Below are 20,075 nucleotides of genomic sequence, written 5' to 3' on the forward strand. Positions count from 1 at the left end.
CAGCTGGGAGCCTGGATAATTCCTACAGGGCCAATAGCTCAGAGCTTCTTTACAAACACACCCTCACCTCCACGCCCACCAGCCTGACACTTTTTAAACGAACATTCCTGTTCTTAAAAATCATGGCTTTTCCCGACAACACAATTAGAAAGGTGCTTTCTGCACAAACATTCTGGACCCGGCCAACAGCACGGACTCTGCAGCTACTACACTCGACCTGCACCCTATTTTCTGTGTTCCCCAACACAGGACTTTCCTGAACCCTGGCCTCTTTCTTCATACCCAGGCCCAGAACAACTGGCCCCGTAAGAGTTCTTTTGGGGGAACTTCTTGTTCTTCCTCCCCAACCCCCGCCCTGCTCTTTCTCACCCAAACTTCAAGTCTTTCACGTTTTCTTAGAAAACATGACAATGAAAAGTAACAGCTTCATTCACCGTGTACTGATCTAAATAAAAGTCAAGGAAATATTTTTATGACTGAGATTTCTTTTTCACTATTCAGACAGGCTTCCTTTTTAACAAGCTGGAACCGGTGAGGTTTTAAAGTAGAAATTACAGTGAGTCCACTTCGTCCACATTGGACAAAAGCAAAGTACACAGAGATCATGCCCCAAAAAGAGGAAGTACCATCAGTTAAGAAAATAACTCCCGGGAGGAACACTACACAGTCACTCGCAACAGGGCATCTGCAAATCGGTGTTGGTGGCCTGGGACTTTGGTGCAGCCTGCCCTCTCCTCAGCAATTCCTCAGAGCAACACAGGATACCAAGCACCAAGGAAGATTCCTAGTTTTCTGTCTTGGCTCAATTTTCCTGTCACTTCCTGTTTGGCCCTGGGCTGGTTGGAGGTCTCGGAGCCCACTTCTCATCTTTACAGTGGAGTCGACAGAGCCTTCTCTCACACGGACCTGGTGTGACATGTGAGTGTGGCAACCACAGTGACAGGCAAACAGTCATCCAACCAGCGTCCCACCCCTTCTCCCTCCCTAGAAACACAGTTCCAGTGAGAATGGAAGTCAAGAGAAAATTATTCCAGTTGGAAATTCTGATTTTTCTCTTTATAGAAAATCTGTTTTGTACATAAAAGGAATATCTCTAACCCCATGTGAATACTGGTCTTTCCAGAAGTCAGGCGGTTAATTCAGGGCCTGCCTTTTGGAAGGGATGATGTAATTGTTTGGGCTTTGTATTTATCAGTCTCCAAGGAAACTCAATAATGAGGAAATATAAACTAGGTGTGTAACTACTCTGACCTCAGATAAGCTGGGGTGGTGGTTGGCATTACATGAACTAACAGATCTTTTAATTATAGATGAACTCTGCTCTTACTCATTCCTTTATTTTAGAATGACTGGAAGTGGAAGGTTTTGGAAAAGGGAGAATGGGAAGTTTTTCCATAGGAGCAAAGAATTACTGGAATCAAAAGAAAAATGTACTCAAGTCGGATGTTAAAATATTCGTAAAAAATTTTTTAAATTCTTTTTTTAAAGAAGAGAACTACCTTCAAAATATTAACAGAGGGACCGGATTATAGGTTTATAATGAAAACTCAAGACAGAAAAACATGTAAGTGAAACGTTAAGTATTACTTTATTTGTGTGAAAGTAAGATTTTAGGGAGACCAAATCAAAACAAAATCACTCCTTAGGTATTGTAAAATATATGAAAGCTTAACACATTGAAACTTAACATTTATAGTAAATTCAGCAAAGTAGCTAAGAATTTCTCGGGAAGTTGGAGTTAACGATGGCATGTTTAAAATTAGTTTGCATGGGGCACCTGGTCGGCTTAGTCGGAAGAGCCTGTGACTCTTGATCTTGGGGTTAGGAGTTTGAGCCCCATGCTGGGTGTAGAGCTTACTTAAAATAAATAAATAAATAAATAAACTTTTAAAAAATAATGAAAAAATGGAATTGGTTTGCACAATCGCTGGTTTACAGATTGAGTGCCATTCTAGACCAGCTTTCCCTACAGGAGCTCTACAGAATAACATGTTCATGCCTGTTTTGAAATGCCAGATGCAAAATGGTCCGTAATGCAACTCTTAGGATTTCTGAGTATGATTTTTATTCTGTTAATGAAAAAATGTTATGGGACTGTATCTCAGAAATTTTCATGGATACCTCTGAGAAAATATGACTTGTAAACAACCACTCAATTTACCCACACAACACACTTCATGAGTGTTTTTTTTTTCTTTTTTTATAAGTTCATTTTCACAGAAATTTCTCTCATGTATAAAGTATAGCTAGCTATGTGTTACCTTTTTATTTTATCTTGATTCACCATAAGAAGTCAGTCATGTCCCAAATTTAGAAAAAAAGTTGAAGTTCAAATCTTCAGTTGGGGTTAAATATATAACAATCACAAACCAGTCTAAGAGAAGTTTTCAAAAGCCATTATCAATTAACTTTTTTTTAAAGATTTAAAAAAAATTTTTTTTAATAAGAAGTTCCAGCAAAGCAGATTTTTTTTTTTTTTTAAAGATTTATTTGACAGAGAGAGATCATAAGTGGGCAGAGAGGCAAGCAGAGAGAGAGAGAGGAGGAAGCAGGCTCCCTGAAGAGCAGAGAGCCCGATGTGGGACTCGATTCCAGGACCCTGAGATCATGACCTGAGCTGAAGGCAGGGGCTTAACCCACTGAGCCACCCAGGTGCCCCAGATTTTTTAAATTTTTAAGTAACCTCTATACCCCACATGGGGCTCAAACTCATAACCCCGACAAGAGTTATGTGGCCCACTGACTCAGTCAGGCCCCCCCATTTATTAACTTATTAATAATAATTCATTAATGTATCCAAGACACATACTTTGTAAAAAGGAGCAGGCCATGCACAAGGAATTTCACAAAAGTGTTCTAAACAGGCTAAAATTTTTTCCCCTTATTTCAAAAGAGCACCCATTCATGGTCAATAACTTAGGAGAGGAAATTAAGGAAGAAAGAAAGAAAATCACTTTTAATCTAACTACCAAGGGACTTGTTTACAAATACGGGGTCTTCAAAGAGTCTACTGTCCTCAGACACTATTTGGCTGGCAGACTGCACACTGACTGCCCGGCACGTTCTCAGTCTGCACTGCCACTTTATTTTGTGACTTGAGGGTCTCACCAGAAGCCTCCCTTCTACAGAGATGAGGGAGTCCCACCAGAAGGCTCATGGAGACCAGAGAGTGGGGTCTGGGGAGGGGAGGCGGGGTAACCAGCACACTCTCGCCTCTCGGCTCCAGGCCTCATGACCTAACACCTGTTCTCTCCCCAGTTTGACTGGCGAGGATCTGAAATGCGTGGTGAGCTGAGCCAGCTCCTGGATGTCACCATGGTCCTAACCATCATCCTATTCTGCGCAGGAAGGCGTCCTCCCGCTTCCTGGATCACTTCCTATGCTCCCCCCGCTCCTTGTCCCCTGTCCTGGGGCTTTCCAGCTCTGTCCTCCAGGAACTGTCTTACAGGAAGAAGCGAACAGGAGCCAGGACCCTCGGTGTCAGTGGCGGGCTCTCCTGGCCTCGGTCCAGGCCTCCAGGGCCAGAGAAACGGGGGTGTGCGAAGCCGTGTTGAAGGCAGAGAAGGCAGGAGCAGCAGCGGCCATGGTGAAAGAGTACTTACTTGGGGTTCAGAGGCTAAATTCATCTTGTATGGATGACGCTTCCCTTCCTCGGTCACCAGGGGGGACCAGATCTTTTGTTCCGATCTACAACAGATGGACAAAACTATTGTTTCATTCATGCTAAATAATATATGCTAAAATCCAGAAAATGCCCCTTCTTGCCTGACTTCTGGCCTCTGAACAAGGGCTCTGCCACCTGCCTTCCCCTCTGTTTGCCAATCTGATGATGTTTTGTCTGATGGCGGCCACACTCCGCCCCCGAGGGGCTTCCCATGTGGCTCAGACCTCTTCCAGCCTCATCCTTTCTCACTACTGTGTCATGGTCCCCGGCACACCAGCCTCCTCCCCCGCTCCATGCTCCCGAGAAGCCTCGTGCTGTACCACCTCGGTCAGGACAGACCGAGCTTTTCCTCTCCCGCTCCCAGTGTTCCTGAGCTAGGCCAGGTAAGCAAATTGTAATTCGTGAAGCACGGTTGGCCCAAATAAAAGGGCTGCCTCCCTTCTTGAGGATGCAGAGGATTTCTCTGCACTGATCATACAGAAACAACCTCAGTCTAGTCCCCACTTCCATTAGTGTAATTTTTTTCCTCTCCAAGAGCGAGAGAATGTTTATGCCAATCCTGCATGGTCAGAGAGCTAAGCACGGGGCCAGATAGACACAGGACACACCTGTTGAGTTCACTGGCAAATGAATAAAAAAAAAAAAGAATGAAAGAATGAATGAATGAATGTCTTTGAAAAGATCTGGACAGGGGCACCTGGGTGGCGCAGTGGGTTAAACCTCTACCTTCAGCTCAGGTCATGATCTCAGGGTCCTGGGATGGAGCCCTCCATCAAGCTCTCTGCTCAGCGGGGAGCCTGCTGCCCCCCCCACCCCCGCCTGCCTCTCTGCTTACTTGTGATCTCTCTCTCTCTGTCAAATAAATAAATAAAAATTATAAAAAAAAAAAAAAAGAAAGAAAAGGTTTGGACTGAGATAGAAATGGAGATGAGAATGAGGGACAAATGTGCTTTTGAGGGGATAGAAAAAGACGGTGTGGGGTGCCTGGCTGGCTCAGTAGGTAGAGCATGTTGACTCTTGATCTCAGGGTCAAGAGTTCAAGTCCCATGTTGGGTGTAGAGTCTACTTGAAAAAAATTGAAAACAAAGGTGCACCTCCTATGAGGCCAGGGCTCTGAAGTATACACAATATTTGGAACTCCTGCCCCACACTTGGCCCTCCCACCAGTCCTATGGCACAAAGTAATAAAAGTAATAAACCTAGTTCATAGGTAAGAACTGGAGCAAAGGGTTCATGATGACGAGCAGTGAAAGCTAAAGTTAAGGCATTAAGCAGCAGGTTAGCAGATCAGAATGAAGAATGTGAACTTTTTTAAAAAGGATTTTATTTATTTGACAGAGAGACAGAGAGCATAAGCAGAGGGAACAGCAGAGGGAGAGGGAGAAGCAGGCTCCCCACTGAGCAGAGAGCCCAATGCAGGGCTCCATCCCAGGACCCTGGGATCATGACCTGAGCTGAAGGCAGTCACTTAACCGATGAGCCATCCAGGTGCCTGAAGAATGTGAACTTGATCCAACAGGAAGGAGGGAGCTCGTAAAAGTTAAACCAAAGCTCTCCTAAAATCATGTCCTTGTACTGCCCCTCCCAAGACTAAACGGAAGCAGGATGGGAATTCTACCCCAGTTACAGCTCCCAGTGCCCTCTCCTCACACGGCAACCTTGGAGAACATTAGGTCTCCCTTCCTGTAGTGCACTTAAGCTCACGTGCAGCATTCTTGTAAGGTGCTACTTTGCCCTCCTGGGGCCCACCCCCTGCTTGCGGTGGTGTGGCACGAGTGGCGGCCTCATACATTGTCAGTGGTTTCCAGGAAGAAACCTTCATTCCATTTTACCTGACAATACTTCACTGATTTTACTTCCTCAAAGTCTTGGTTGGTCATGTTGGAGCAAGTGAAAACGCGGAGCTCCTAGAGAAAGACGCCCACACTCTAAGCAGCACCAGAAAAATTCAAGAGAAAAAGGAACAACCTGGGGAAATCCTAGTCCTATAGACCTGCCAGCCTGGGCCTGTCCGCAGCACACATGGCACGGAGCTGGGGCTTGAGGCGTCAGAGGCTGGCGAGGCCGACCTGCTCACACGCTGCCTCCCGTTGAGGACTGAGCGTTTCCGTGGGCCTTACCTGGTGACTGTGAGAGTCATGTTGTCTGTGCAGCCCTTGATTTTGTTCTGAGCTTCCAAGTGTGTCATGCTGCTGGTATCTTCCCCATCGATGGCTGTGATCACATCTCCGATGCATAAGTTAGCTATCGCAGCCTTGCTTCTGGGAGTGACCTGGGAAAAAAAGGAAGAGTAGGTCAGTTATCCTTTGTCTCCAAGGAAGCCACTGAGTAAGTTACCACTGGGGGAAGTAGTCACTGATGTGGACCAGAGCATCTGAAGAGGAAAAAGAGCGGAAATCATAAGTTTCAATAATAACAATCCTTACTATCTCCATAACACATTATGGGTTACACAGAGTCCTTTCCTATACACCATGTCATTGGGTCCTTACAACAACCTTCTAAGAAAGGACACATATCAGTCAGTCCCTATTTTAGAGACCAGGACACTGAGGCTAAAGAAGATCTGTGGTTTACCTGGGATCCCCCAACTGGTGTATCACTACATTACCAGCAATCCAACTAGGATATTTACAGAGCCAGAACCCAACCCCGAAGCCAGACCCAATGTTCTTCCCACAGAACCTTACTGCTTCCTTAAAATAAATTACCAAGTACATTAAAAACACACACACGTGGAGAACATTACATACAGCAATAGCCTATTTCTATAAAAATCTTATTATTTAAGCACAGAAAAAAATTGGAACACTGCACATAAAACTGTTCACAGTTACACATTTCCATAATGTTTCCGTTTTTTACAATGATCTTGAATTACTCTTGTAATTAAAAAAAGGAATAAAGGAGCACTTGGGTGGCTCAGTCAGCAGAGCATCTGACTCCTGATTTCAGCTCGGGTCATGATGTCAGGGTCGTGAGTTCAAGCCCCATGTTGGGCTCCACACTGGGCATAGTGCCTACTTTAAAAAAAAAAAAAAAAAAAAAGGCAGTAAAGATTATTTTACAGTACAGTAGTGTGGCTCATATGGGTCCATCTCCTCCCGCCCGGGGAAGTTGACTATGGTTAGGACCATCCCCTATAGGTGGCTTGTTTCCTGCAGGTCGAATCTTCTGAATTAGCGGTTCCGAATTTATGAGCCACCAATGCTTGGGGAAAGCCAGTCAATTACTGCAGTGGGTCAAATCCACCTGCCTGCTGGGCGTTACATGTACACGGGAAAAATACCATGCTCCACACGCAGACGTTCAGCTATTTTTCAAGCGAACAACAGAGGCTGTTGCAATGAATAAAGTACAAACGCATTCCGTAGCTGTAATAACTACACAGTAATTTTTTGCTACTAGGTATTTTCTAAACCAAACGATACCAGAAACACTACTATCGTCCCAGTGTTGGTCCGTGACTTTGATATTCAAAGACCTTCCCTGATGGGACTGCAAGCCCCCCCCCCCCCCCGCAGGAGCAGAATGGTGGTGACACAGACTCCCAGTGCTCACAGGGTCCTGACCCCTGTCCCTTGGAACCAACTGGGGGAGATCCTGTGAACATCTGGGGTCTCCGCAAAGCTGAACCAGGGGTCAGAAGCCCCTTGAGGCACCAGGCTAGATAGAACACAAGGTTTATGCCCTCAGCCTCCATATCTCATGCCGTTTTCAGCAGCCATGCTTTCTAATCAGCCCTCACCAATCTGAAAATCTGTCTGCCCTTTGCACTGTGGTATCCCCGGTGTCTGGCCCCTTCTGAGATGGCTGGTGTGATGCTGCTGTCATGGTCCATCCCCTCATCACCTCCGTGACCCCATAAAGCAAGCGGTGGATGGCTTGATCCTTTGGGTCCCTTCTGGCTCAGACGTGCTAGGACTTTATCAGGCAAAACTCTTCTGGAATGTAGCAGGAAGTGGAAGCCAGTGCAGAGATCCTGACCTCTTAACCTTCCTTTCTGGCTTTCCCATCATTTGTTTACCAGAGATCTGTCTTTCCAAAAGCCTGTGGGGCGCCTGGCTGGCTCAGCTGGTGCAGCACACGGGGTTGTGGTCTCAGGATTGTGAGTTCGAGCCCCAAATAGGGTGTAGAGATTACTTAAAATCTTCAAAGGGGTGCCTGAGTGGTTCAGTTGGTTAAGCGGCTGCCTTCAGCTCAGGTCATGATGCCAGGGTCCTGGGATCGAGCCTGGCATCAGACTCCCTGCTCAGTGGGAAGCCTGCTTCTCTCTCTCCCTCTGCTGCTCCCCCACTTGTGCTCTCTGTCAAATAAATAAATAAAATCTTAAAATACACACGCACGGGGCACCTGGGTGGCTCAGTGGGTTAAGGCCTCTGCCTTCGGCTCAGGTCATGATCTCAAGGTCCTGGGATCAAGCCCCACATCGGGCTCTCTGCTCAGCAGGGGGCCTGCTTCCCCTCTCTCTCTCTGTGTGCCCTATCTGCCTAGTCGTGATCTCTGTCTGTCAAATAAATAAATAAAATCTTTAAAAAAAAAATACACACACATGCACACACACACAATAAATGAATAAATAAAAAGCAAGAGCCCTGATCCAAGGCCCAGACCTTCTTCTCATCCAGCCACTGGGAAAAGACCCTTTATCCAGGCAAGGGCAGGCTGTTCTCCTCTCAGTTCGCAGGGCAGAGTCAGTCCCTGGGTGAACCTGTACATGCACTGAAAACAAATCCATCTTCTGTGCCTTTCCCACAGAAGACTGATCTGGTAGGACTTCATGTATATTTCACTTTTTTCTAAAGAACCATATACAGCCCTTGTTTTAAAAATGGTCCTAAGTAGGGGTGCCTGGATGGCTCAGTCATTAAGTATCTGCCTTCGGCTCAGGTCATGATCTCAGGGTGCTGGGATCGAGTGCGATATCAGACTCCCCGCTCAGCGGGAAGTCTGCTTCTCCCTCTGCCTCTCTCTCCCTCTGTGCTTTCTCCCTCTCTCATTCTCTCTCAAACAAATAAGTCTTTAGAAAATAAAAATATAAATAAATAAATACATACATACATACATACATAAGGTCCTAAGTGGGGTGCCTGGCTAGGTCAGTTGGTAGCCATGCAACTCCTGATCTCGGAGTCGTGAGTTCAAGCCCTGTGTTTGGTATAGAGCTTTACTTTTAAAAAAAAGAAAGAAAGAAAAGAAAAGAAAAAAGAAAAAAAAAAGACCCTAAGCATTACTCTATTTGGGACTGGCAATAATTCCGTTGGCAAATTCTATCTCCGGAGAGGGCAGCCTGATGGAACCAATCTATCATGAAATCTAACAGTGTTAAAGCTATTAGTGTGAAATCTAATAGCCTTAAAGAGTCCCCTTAGGGTAAACTCCAAAATCACTAACAAGGCCCAGAAAGACTGTGTTTCCTCCCTCACCCTTGTCAGGCCACCACCCTCCCTCCCCTAACCCCACCCCCAGCTGAGCTCTAGCTCCAGGGCCTTCCTTGGTTCTTTCCTACCACAGGGCCTTAGCACCTCCTGTAACTTCTGCTCTGATTAACTCTGTCTCTTCCTTCAGGTCACACTTAAATGACCACTCGCAGAGAGGCCTTCCCTGACCGCCAATCTAACGCAGACCCCTGCCTTCCTTTTAACACACTGTTCTTCCTCATGACACTTGTCACATTAGGTCTATGAATCTATTTTGTGGGCTTATTTATTTTCTGAGAGGCCACTAAACAGGAAGGTGTGAGAGGGCAGGATTTTGTCTGCCCTTTGCACTGCGGTATCCCCAGTGCCGGGCACATAGTAGGTACTCAGTAAATATTTGTCCAACGAATGACCGAGTTTGAAATATCTAGCATTGTGAAATACATAATCATGTTGCTTCCTTATACCCGTTCAGAAATGACGATTTCAAAAGGAATCAAATGATCATTTCTAACATCACTACCCTGGAACGTGACCACCCACAAAACTAAAATGATGAGACAAGGGTGGAGTGTGGAGGGAAAAGCTTGAGAAAATAGAAACAGAAGTTTCTTCTCCTCTCATATGCTCTGCTGCTAAGAACTCTGGAATTTCCAGCATTGGTTCAAACTGTCTTGTGGGAGAGGCATTTCTGTTAAGCACATCCTGGCATGTCCTGGACAAGCTAGAACCAGCCTTAAGAGTCCCAAGCCTAAGTAACCGAGGCCTGGCCATCCCATTTTTTGGTCTGTTTTTGTTTTGTTTTTTTTAAAGCCAAACAGATGGGAAGCCAAAGGAAATCTCAGAAGGGTAAAAGACAATACGGTCAGCTGGGACTCGGATAGAATCACACAGAAACAGATAAAGTTCACATTCTCTGAGGCATATACTTTTTTGGGGGGGGGGGGAGTGGGGAGAATTTAAATAAGACTAAAGCCCTTTCCCATACCATCTCCCATTTGACGACCTCACCACCAACATACACGGTAATTTCACAAATAAGGAAACTGAGATTCAGAGAAGCTGTGACTGATTCAAGTTCTCACAGCTAAAGGCTTGAGGCCGAACTTGAAACCATACCCGCTCATTCCAAATCCCATTTCCTTGCTGGTTACCAAGAGGCCACAAGCAGATGCTCCCAACCTAACTGTGAGAGCCAAAGAGAAATCCAGATCTAAGGCAACCCCCGGGGCCTCCTCCACTGTGGCCTTCAGCCCAAGGAACTCTTATCACCAGCCCTGCCACCTGCCGAGTGGCTGTCTACCCCCACAGGACAATCATCTCAACTGCTCTGCACTGGGCAAGGCCCAGCAACCCCGCCCTGTTAAAAAAAAAAAAAAAAAAAAAAAAAAAAAAAACCCAGATCAGAAAACGGCCCTGAAAGGGGCCTCAGGGAGAAGACCCCTGTTTCTCCAACACAGGTTCGTCCCCATCCTGAATGGGGCCTCCAATCCCCACGACACACTGTTTGCCATAATCATCTTCGTAATCACAGCCACCAGTATTAAGCTCCTCTAAAAGGCCGGCATAGTGTAAGTATTTGGCAAGGCTTCCCTTACCCATCCTCGTGCAATGCAAGAGATGACATGCATCGTTACAGATGAGGGAGTGAAGGAGCAGGGGTCAAAACCATTTGCAGGAGGCCACAACAGCTGGTGGGCTCCAGAGCCCATCCACGTAACCCAGTATCCTGCACTGTCTCTGCTCATTTCCTCCCGATCATCAAATTCCATTAGAACCAGCTCATAACGGAGTCAGCTTCAACATATGAAAAAGAAATCCTGTACGCTCCTCCAAAGAAACAATCCATTAGCTCAATGGACAACCTCAAAAACCCACTTCCGGCTTTCTTCCCCAGAGACCACACAACACAGCTCTTGCTACATGAGAACAAACGGAGTTAGGTGCAGCGATCTCCAGTAATGAACAACCTGCCATTTTCTGCACCATTCACGCATGTCTCTCTCGCCCTCGGGCCCTCCCAGGGCACACACTTTGCTCAGAGGCCAGCCGGTAAAACCACCCTATCCTGCAAGGTCCTAATGCAGCTTACAGCCTTGCTGCCAGACTCCTGAGAGCACAAGAAGGTTTCTGTGGGGTTTGATTTCACTTCTAAATGGTGCAGAACAGGACGATGATGTAGCTCTCCCATTTTCTTCAATTTACAGCTAAATAACTAAATATGGCTGTTAGAACCGAGCATACGGCCTGCCCACTGGCTCCTCTGTGAAGACCACAGGTTTCTATTTTCTCCCTCCTCTGTTCCCATTTTCTCTTTCTCCTTCATTCATTCATCAGTCATTCCTTAAGTGCATCCTGAAAGAGAGTGCGGCTCCTTGATTATGATGTGGCTTCTGAAGTGTCAGATGGTCGGGGTTCGAGTCCTGTCTCTGCCTCCTGTGACCTAAGTGACCTGCTTGGGCAGGACACTTTCCCTCTTCTCACCTAGGAACCAGGAGGGAAAACAGTCCTGACATCAGAAGGCTGTTACAAGGATTACAAGAAATGGTTCACTCAGAGCACACTGTCAACCTCTAGAAATATGAGCTACTGTTTACAAATTCTGGGAACCACACAAGGCACTGGGATACAGGCCTGGAAAGGATGGTGCCTACCACGGAGGCACTCAACGGTCCCCTGGGGGAGACAGGCATATACCACAGCTGGTGAGTGCTGGACTAGCCAGGAAGCAAGAGGCAATGGGAGCCTAAAGGTGGAATCAGGGAAGACTCCCAAGAGGAGGTGTTGCTTAAAACTATGTAAGGGCACTACAGGAGGTGGAAAAGAGCATGCCAAGTTATAGGAATGGCACGTGGACGGGCATGGATGAAACCCGGGAAGTACAGGGAGAGAAAGGGGATGAGGCTGGAGGTGTACACACAGACTCGGCAGTAAGAACCTGTTGTTTTCTAAAAAGACTGTACTCTGGGGCGCCTGGGTGGCTCAGCTGTTAAGTGTTTCCCTTCGGCTCAGGTCATGATCACAGAGTCCTGGGATCGAAGCCCACATTGGGCTCCCTGCTCCGTAGGAAGCCTGCTTCTCCTTCTCCCACTCTGTCTGCTTGTGTTCCCTCTCTCACTGTGTCTCTGTCAGATAAATAAAATCTTTAAAAATAAATAAATAAATAAAAATAAAAAGACTATACTTTGAGGGGCACCTGGGTGGCTCAGTAGGTTAGGCCTCTGCTTTCGGCTCAGGTCATGATCTCGGGGTCCTGGGATCGAGCCCCACATCGGGCTCTCTGCTCAGTATGGAGCCTGCTTCTCTCTCTCTACCTACTTGTGATCTCTCTCTGTCAAATAAATAAATAAAATCTTAAAAAAAAAAAAAAGACTACTGTGACAAACGATGGAAAACTTGCCAATATTTACATGCTGGTAAATTTCACACAAACGCTTACATTCGCAGCTTCTTGTGAAAAATCCAGCAATTCTGGACCTAAACAATCAGCACAGGCTGAGGATCCCCGCCCTCTTAGATAAGACATCAGCTCTCTCTCCATTTGGCACAGCCCCCACTGTGCTCAAGGGCCCTGGACACAGGAACGTTGCCCTACCAGTCGCCATCGATCATCAGAAAATGCACAGCTCGGAGCGCCTGTGTGGCTCAGTCGTTAAGTGTCTGTCATTATCCCAGGGTCATCATCCCAGGGTCCTGGGATCAAGCCCCATGATGGGCTCCCTGCTCAGCGGGAAGCCTGCTTCTCCCTCTCCCACTCCTGCTGCTTGTGTTCCCTCTCTCACTATATCGCTCTGTCAAATAAATAAATTAAAAAAAAAAAAACCTGAATTATAACCCTTTTGACAGAGAGGGGATTTTCACCAAATATCTGTCCAACAGTTTAACAGTTTTGATGCAGTGCAGAGCCTTTTTTCCCCTAAGGGGAAAACTGTCTGTATTCAGAAGGTGCTGTTACCTGTGGACAGGAATACAGGGCAATTTCCTGAACGTCCAGAGAACACTGTTAACCTTGCCCCCTTGGAACTGGCATCCATGCTTCAGGCCAGAAATGGACCCAGATCACCAGTAACTCAGGAGAACTCTGATATTTGCAAGGATGAGGCAACTGTTCCCAAGCAGGTCAGTCATCAGATCCCCCTGGGCTTTTTGTTTTTGTTTTTTAAAGATTTTTATTTATTTATTTGACACAGAAAGAGAGAGACAGCAAGAGAGGGAATATAAGCAGGGCCAGTGGGAGAGGAAGAAGCAGGCTTCCTGCTGAGCAGGGAGTCCAATGCTGGGCTGATCCCAGGACCCGGGATCATTACCTGAGAAGGCAAACGCTTAACAACTGGGCCACCCAGGCGCCCTCCCCTGGGGTTTTTAAAAATATAAATAGATCTCCACACTCCACCTCAGACCTGCTGAAGAGGTTCTACACAGATCCCAGGAATCTATAATTTTGTAAAGCTTCCCAGAAAATGCTGATGCTCACCAGGTGTGGAAACATCAAGAAGGAGGTTGACTACTCCTTCCCCTGAAGCTCTCTCCCTGAATGAAGTTATAAGGTAAGCAAAAATACTTAGAGTCTAAAATCTTAGCTCCTCCAGAAACAACCTCGAGGGCTTACATTTCTATTAAGAGATATAGAAGGCCCTTGAAAGAACATCCATTAGAATAGTATTTCTCTATCTCTTACTGAAACAGAGTGAAAAAAAAAAAGTGTACATATATGTGTGGCACCTATTATGTTGGTCAATATCTTTGTAGATGACATGCAAATTGCATACTGTAAAAGTAATTTCATTCCAGATGTTAAATCACTCACCATGGTGCTATTTTGCCGTGGCCAGACCCCTTACAACTCAACGTGGTGTGCATTTACAGAAACCACCTGATTTAAAGGTCCTGGCACATCTCTTTCCTTTACTATGTTCCAATTTAAAAAAAATCTTATTATGTGTGTTTTTGTGTTGAAATACTGTAAATATATGTGGTAAATCGCCTTAAGTTCTTCTTACAAGTAGGAGAGATAGCATAAATAATGATCTAATTCAGCATTTATATAAAACAAGGCTGGTATAAGGTAAGTTGGAATTCAAGTTCAATCTCAATGCCATGTGTCTTCAGGGTCAACCTCCATTGATTTAATGGCTGTATCAAAGTAAGAGTATAAATCTAGAAGATTCTGAGCTGGGCAACAGAGCAGCACCTACCCCTGCAGTATGCCATTTAGATGTGGAATTTGAAGTCTCTTGAGTCAGATTTCTGACTCAATTTGTTTTTTGAAGCTACATTACATAGCCACAGCAACTATATGAGCTTATACAGGTTCGCCTGAAAATCGCCAAGAATGTTTCAAAATGTTCTTGGTTCCTTTATAACAGCAGTGACCTAATCCAGCTTTGCTTCCCACTCAGTGTAAAAGGAAGCTACTCACACTAAGGGATGGCAGTTCCAAGGGACAGCTCTCCTAGTGTGAAAGACCACACATCACTTCTTAGGTAGGAATATAGTTAAAAGTGAATTAAAAAAAAAAACAACCCTCATTTGTCAAGAAATCACTGAATTGGGGTGCCTGGGTGGCTCAGTGGGTTAAGCCTTCGGTCATGATCTCAGGGTCTTCGGATTGAGCCCCGCATCGGGCTCTCTGCTCAGCAGGGAGCCTGCTTCCTCCTCTTTCTCTGCCTACCTCTCTGCCTGATTGTGATCTCTGTCAAATAAATAAAATCTTAAAAAAAAAAGAGAAATCACTGAATCTCTCAAACAAGCCCTTAGGAACCCCATGTGTTTTTTTAAATTTTTTATTTTTTTAAGATTTTTAAGGAATCCCTGCACCCAGCATTGGGGCTCAAACTCACAACCCCAAGATGAAGAGTCACAGGCTTTACTGACTAAGCCAGCTGGGCACAACCCCCACCCCCTGCCGTGTGTTTTTAAATCACTTCAATAATTACCACCTATAACTCAAAGCCTAACCATTGACTAAACATGTAACCTTGGCCAAGTTGCTCTCTATACCTCAGTTCACTTATCAAGTGAAATTGATGACAGCATTAACCTCATTAGGTTGCGGAGAAGAGTGAGTGACATCATAAGTGTCAAGAATTTAGAACAGTGTCTGACATGTAATCGGTACTCAATGCACAGATCACCACCGGGATTTTTTTTTAACGGCCCCACCACAACCTGATGCCTTCCAGGTGGTGGCTGTAGCACTAGGCTCTCTCTGTACATCCTCCTAATCCTCCCCACAACCTTTGAAGACAAGCACAATTATCCCCACCCTACAAGTGAGGGTGCTGACACAGGGCTAAGGAATGGACAAGACCAAGTGGGAACCCAGAGCAGGCGGATTCTGAGACTGTGGGACATCAAGACGTCTTTTTTTCCTAAGCTGCTTTTTTTTTCCCTCAAAATTTGATATTTTTTATTTATTTGTTTGTTTGACAGGGAGAGAGAGAGACATTGAAAGAGGGAACACAAGCCAGGGCAGAGGGGAGAGGGAGAAGCAGGCTTCCCGTCCAGCAGGGAGCCCTGCCCTATGCAGGGCTGGATCCCAGGACCCTGGGATCATGACCTGACCCGAAGGCAGCTGCTTAACGACTGAGGCACCCAGGCACTCCTCGATGTTTAACTCTTGATTTGCTGCAGTACAAAAAAGGCAAAAAGTATAAAACGATGACGTCTACGTGACATGTAAGTTACTATGATATGGTACTTCAGTATTAGAAACGTTACAGGGGCGCCCGGGTGGCTCAGTGGGTTAAGCCTCTGTCAAATAAATAAATAAATAAATCTTTTTAAAAATCTTTAAAAAAAAGTTACATGAATGGAAAAAAGTCTAAAAAGTTTCAAACTGTTGGCAGCGTTGACCTCTGAGAAGGAGGACTAGGGAACTTCTTGCCTTATGCCTTCCACGTTTTTGTTATTTGATTTTTTTGTAACATGCGTGAGAGTTTTTATGGAAAGTCTTAATTGAAGTACAACACGCACACAGAAAACTGCACAAGATCTAAATCCACAGCAGGCCAGATCCTCACACAGGGAGAACATCCACGAACCCAGCACTCAATGAAGAAACACCACTGAGCTTCCAAAGGCCCCTTCTGCCTCCTTCCCTTCACGAAGCTCTGACCCTGACCTCTAACACATGGGTTAATTTTGCCTGATTAATTTTATACAACTGGAATCCCACTGTATTTACCTTTTTACGTCCGGCTTCTCTCAAAACAGTGTGCGTTCGTCTGTCTCATTCGTGTTGTTGTGCACAGCTGCAATTCCTGTTGCTGTCCTGTAGCCCGTACCTACCCTACCATCCATTTATGCATTCTATTGTTGTTACACACAGAAATCATCTAAGTTTGGGGCTACTGTGAATAGTGCAGCTCTGGAAACTCTTGACATGCCTTTGGGTGCCCATACGGACATATTTCCATGGAGTATTTAACTAGCGGAATTGTTGGTCGTAGGATATGGGTACGTTCAGCTTTAGAACCATGAGTATTTTTTATAATTTGTTTTAAAAAGAAATGGGTATAAATCACTGAGGTACCATCTGAATTTGGTCCACGTGTATGCCTTTCAGACATCTTTACCTTCCATAGGTCATACCTATGTCCTTATTGTCTCACGTGACAGATGAGTAGTCATAGCCATAAAAATCGGGTCCTGAGTCCTTGGTCAAGAACCCGTGCTCCTTTGGGAAATCATTTTAATGTTTGCGGCAAGAAAGCAGTGTCCTACATCATGAAAGGGCATGGCAGGCCTCAGTTACGGATGAGCATTGTAGTTGACCCCAGCTAAGTCTAACGGAAGGGTCAACAATCACACAGGGTGTTAAGTGCCACATGGAAATTACCTCCTTTTCCTTTCTGAGTTCGTGGGTCCATTTCATTTTGGCCTTGACTTGGCTGCCACTTTCCAGGCCCATCACCGGCTAGGTAAGTTGCATCCGTCTATCCCTAGTCATCTTCGTTTGATCCAAAAACTGCCCCCAAATTCCCTCCGACCCAAACTGGCAGGCTTCTCTCTAACCCACCAAATCCTCTGCACTTCTGCTCTCCACTTCCTTGGGGGGCATGGAATCCCACAGCAGGACTGTCAATTTTCACAGGTGGGGGCTTCTGGCTTTGCAGGGGAATAGGGAGGGGAGGAGCTGCTCCCTGGGATGCTCTGAGCTCCAGGAGCTCTCGGGCGGAAGCCACAAAGCAGCTGGAGGGCCCCCCCGCAGCCAACGCTCACGGGTACAGCGGGTTCCGGGGTGAGGAACCCAAGAGGGTCCCCCCTACCCATGGTACAGGGATGTACTACCATTAGCACTTCTCGGAGCTGAGCTGTGTGCCATGATCACCACCAATAAAATACTGACAATCATGGGTGATTAAGAGGCAGAAGAGAGTGGTTAAAGCTGGCCTGGGATCCAGGCTGTCTCACTTCTAATCCCAGCTCTGCAATTTACTGAGTGTCCTGTGTATCTGTGTCATGGGTTGTGGGGAGCACAGAAGACAAGGCAAGAGCACATGGAACCCAGAGTGAGCATTCAAGAAATGTCAGCTGCTATTAAAGTAGTTATTTTGAAAAAGAGATCAAGGTCACGGGCTTTGAAGCCAGGAGGGTCAAATTCTAGCTCCATCAATTGTAAGAAGCAGGCCAAGTACTGAACACTTCCATCCTCAGTTTCCTCAACAGCAAAATGGGTGTCTTAATTAGATCTGCCTCACAAGATACGTGTAAGGATGACTGTGGGAATATATTAAGCACACAGAACAGTGCCTGGCATTTAAAATGTCCTATATACATTTTAACTGTGGTCATTATTGCAAGCTGGTCAAATAAATATATCTCGCACAATCTTTCCAGTGTAAACTGAGGCTCCTATGATTAACAGAAGAGTCATCTCAACACAGATATTCATAGATGAATAACATAACACAAATTCATCTAAAAACATTTTTGAATTCAGAATACATTTTCTTAATCAACTCACAGTTGAAGGTACAACCAATGCCTTATGTCCAATGCTGGAACATTTTTTACAACAGAGAGTAGGCTCTCATATTCAGAGGGTACAAGACCAGTGGATCTGCTTATTATTTTATCTTTACAGAAAAGCGGCCCCTAGAGAAGGTGTGCACCTTGCCCAGGGCTCCCCCACTGTGGTGCTGGGGACTGGAGCAGAGCTCAGCTTGAGTCCCTGCCCTGGACCCCTTACCAGGCACCCCACAGATATTCTAGCAGCTTCCCCAGGATTTCCATGGACACACACTGAAGTCCAATCATCCTTTAAAAAATTAATTTTCTGCCCTAGCCACGTTTGCTTGTTTTTACCCAATTTCTACCCTTTCCTTTAAAAGGAAGTGGTTCAGTCCATGAAAAACTATGTAAATTCAAACAAATTACCTAACCTACAGGCACTGGAGCTTCTCTGTAAAAGGCAAAGAATACAGGCTTTCCTCTCCAGAGAGCAAGGGGATGGCGTGGGGAACAGGCACAGCTTGGAAGCCAGTCCCCAGCCTGCTCCCGGCATAAGAGTGACTGTCCGCTGCTTTTCCGAGTCCTGATCAGCTGAGGAGAGTGTGACCTTGGCAGTTAGGTGATAATCTCCTCTTGGTCATCTGCCTTGCAACAATCCCTGAAAGACATTCTTCTCCCCTCTCCTCCTCCAAGACCAACCCTGGCATTTAGGAGGCTGGGTCGGGGGGAATATCTGGTCAGAGGTCCTGACACAGCCTGGTGGATTTCAGGCCAGCAGGCTCAACCATTCACTCATGTGCTATTCCAGGAGCACCCACACTGGGCGTAGAAAGGACTTCAAAAAAAAAAAAAAGACTGAAAGCACTTAAGTGCTATTCCCTTTGATGGACCCTCTTCCTCCTTTTGCTGTAGATCAACCACGATCAGCTGGAGCAGCTAATATTTCCCAGGTGAGGGAGGGCAAGGGCTATTAATGCGGAATGAGGCTTTATGGACATTTCTTGCCTTTCACAATCTGACACGCACCCCTGCTCTTTCCACCTTTAGGATAGGACATAAATCTACTTCAGTCTGAAAATAACGCTCTTCAAAATCAGAAAAGGCCCTCTGGCGACAAGGTATCCATTATTAAGCTTCCCTTAGGATGCCCAAGCAAAGGGTACAGCATTCCCCATAAAACCACACTGCTCTTAGCAAAGGCTTACTCAAGAGGCAAATGACAGCTCCTCCCAGCAAGAGCACCCCCTTATCTCTGGCCCCACCCCTTCCTGTCTTTTGTCAGTTGCTGGGAGAGAAAAACAGTCAACATAAATTGAGCAGCAATTTTGGCCTGGGTGTGGATTCTCTGAAGGCTTCCCTTGAAAGCAACTAGAGGAAATAAGACATTGATATGGCGGGGCGGGGAAACAACCTCAAGGAGATGGACAACTGTAGCTTTGGAGCAAGAAGTGACAGAGAACAAAATCTCAGGGGACAGAGGCAAATGTGTGTGGTTAGATCACCAGGGTGTCCGAGGTAGGGGCCTTAAGTGAGAAACTGGGAAAAGGAAGAAAGTTGGTTTATGTCCATGTAAAGCTGAAAACCTGGATTGAAATTTTATCACAGTAGCACACATGAGAACAATGAGGCGTGAAAGCAGCTCTTCTCACACACACAACACAGGATCTATAGGATTCTGCCCGGAAACAGGTAAGATGAAGCCATGTTGTTCAGGATGCACATTTAGGGAGTAAAACTATAAAGAAAAACAGGGAGTTGCTTATCGTAAGTCAGGACTGGGTTATGTCTGGTGTGCTTATTCTATTTATTACTGGGATGCTGGTAGTGTTCTAGTTCTTGACCTGGGTGGGGGCACTGTACAGGTATTTATAATTATTTGCTTTGCATCTATATTTTTTGACTCTCTTATTTCAAAAAAGAAAAAGAAATAATTTCAAGTACACAAGACTATAGTTAGACTTGGGAGCTTTAGCAGTTTAAAGAAAGAATAGAGCCAATATCAGAATAATTAACGCAAGAGAAAGCAAACATAATTA

The 20,075-nt window shown here is 45.6% G+C and overlaps 1 protein-coding gene across 1 annotated transcript in view; it reads right to left on the minus strand.

Moving 5' to 3' along the window:
- LOC111144915 (PDZ and LIM domain 1) overlaps positions 1–20,075 on the minus strand; it is a 46,527-nt gene that overhangs the window by 23,771 nt on the left and 2,681 nt on the right. Inside the window, exons 2-3 of the mRNA XM_022499520.1 lie at positions 5,785–5,936; positions 3,603–3,687 (exon numbers count right to left, since the gene is read on the minus strand). Of these exons, the coding sequence (XP_022355228.1) occupies positions 3,603–3,687; positions 5,785–5,936 (237 nt within the window). The remainder of the gene's footprint in view (positions 1–3,602; positions 3,688–5,784; positions 5,937–20,075) is intronic.

This window comes from Enhydra lutris, unplaced genomic scaffold, assembly GCF_002288905.1.
Source record: "Enhydra lutris kenyoni isolate GAN:26980312 unplaced genomic scaffold, ASM228890v2 scaffoldscaffold12, whole genome shotgun sequence".
NCBI classification, from domain to species: domain Eukaryota; kingdom Metazoa; phylum Chordata; class Mammalia; order Carnivora; family Mustelidae; genus Enhydra; species Enhydra lutris.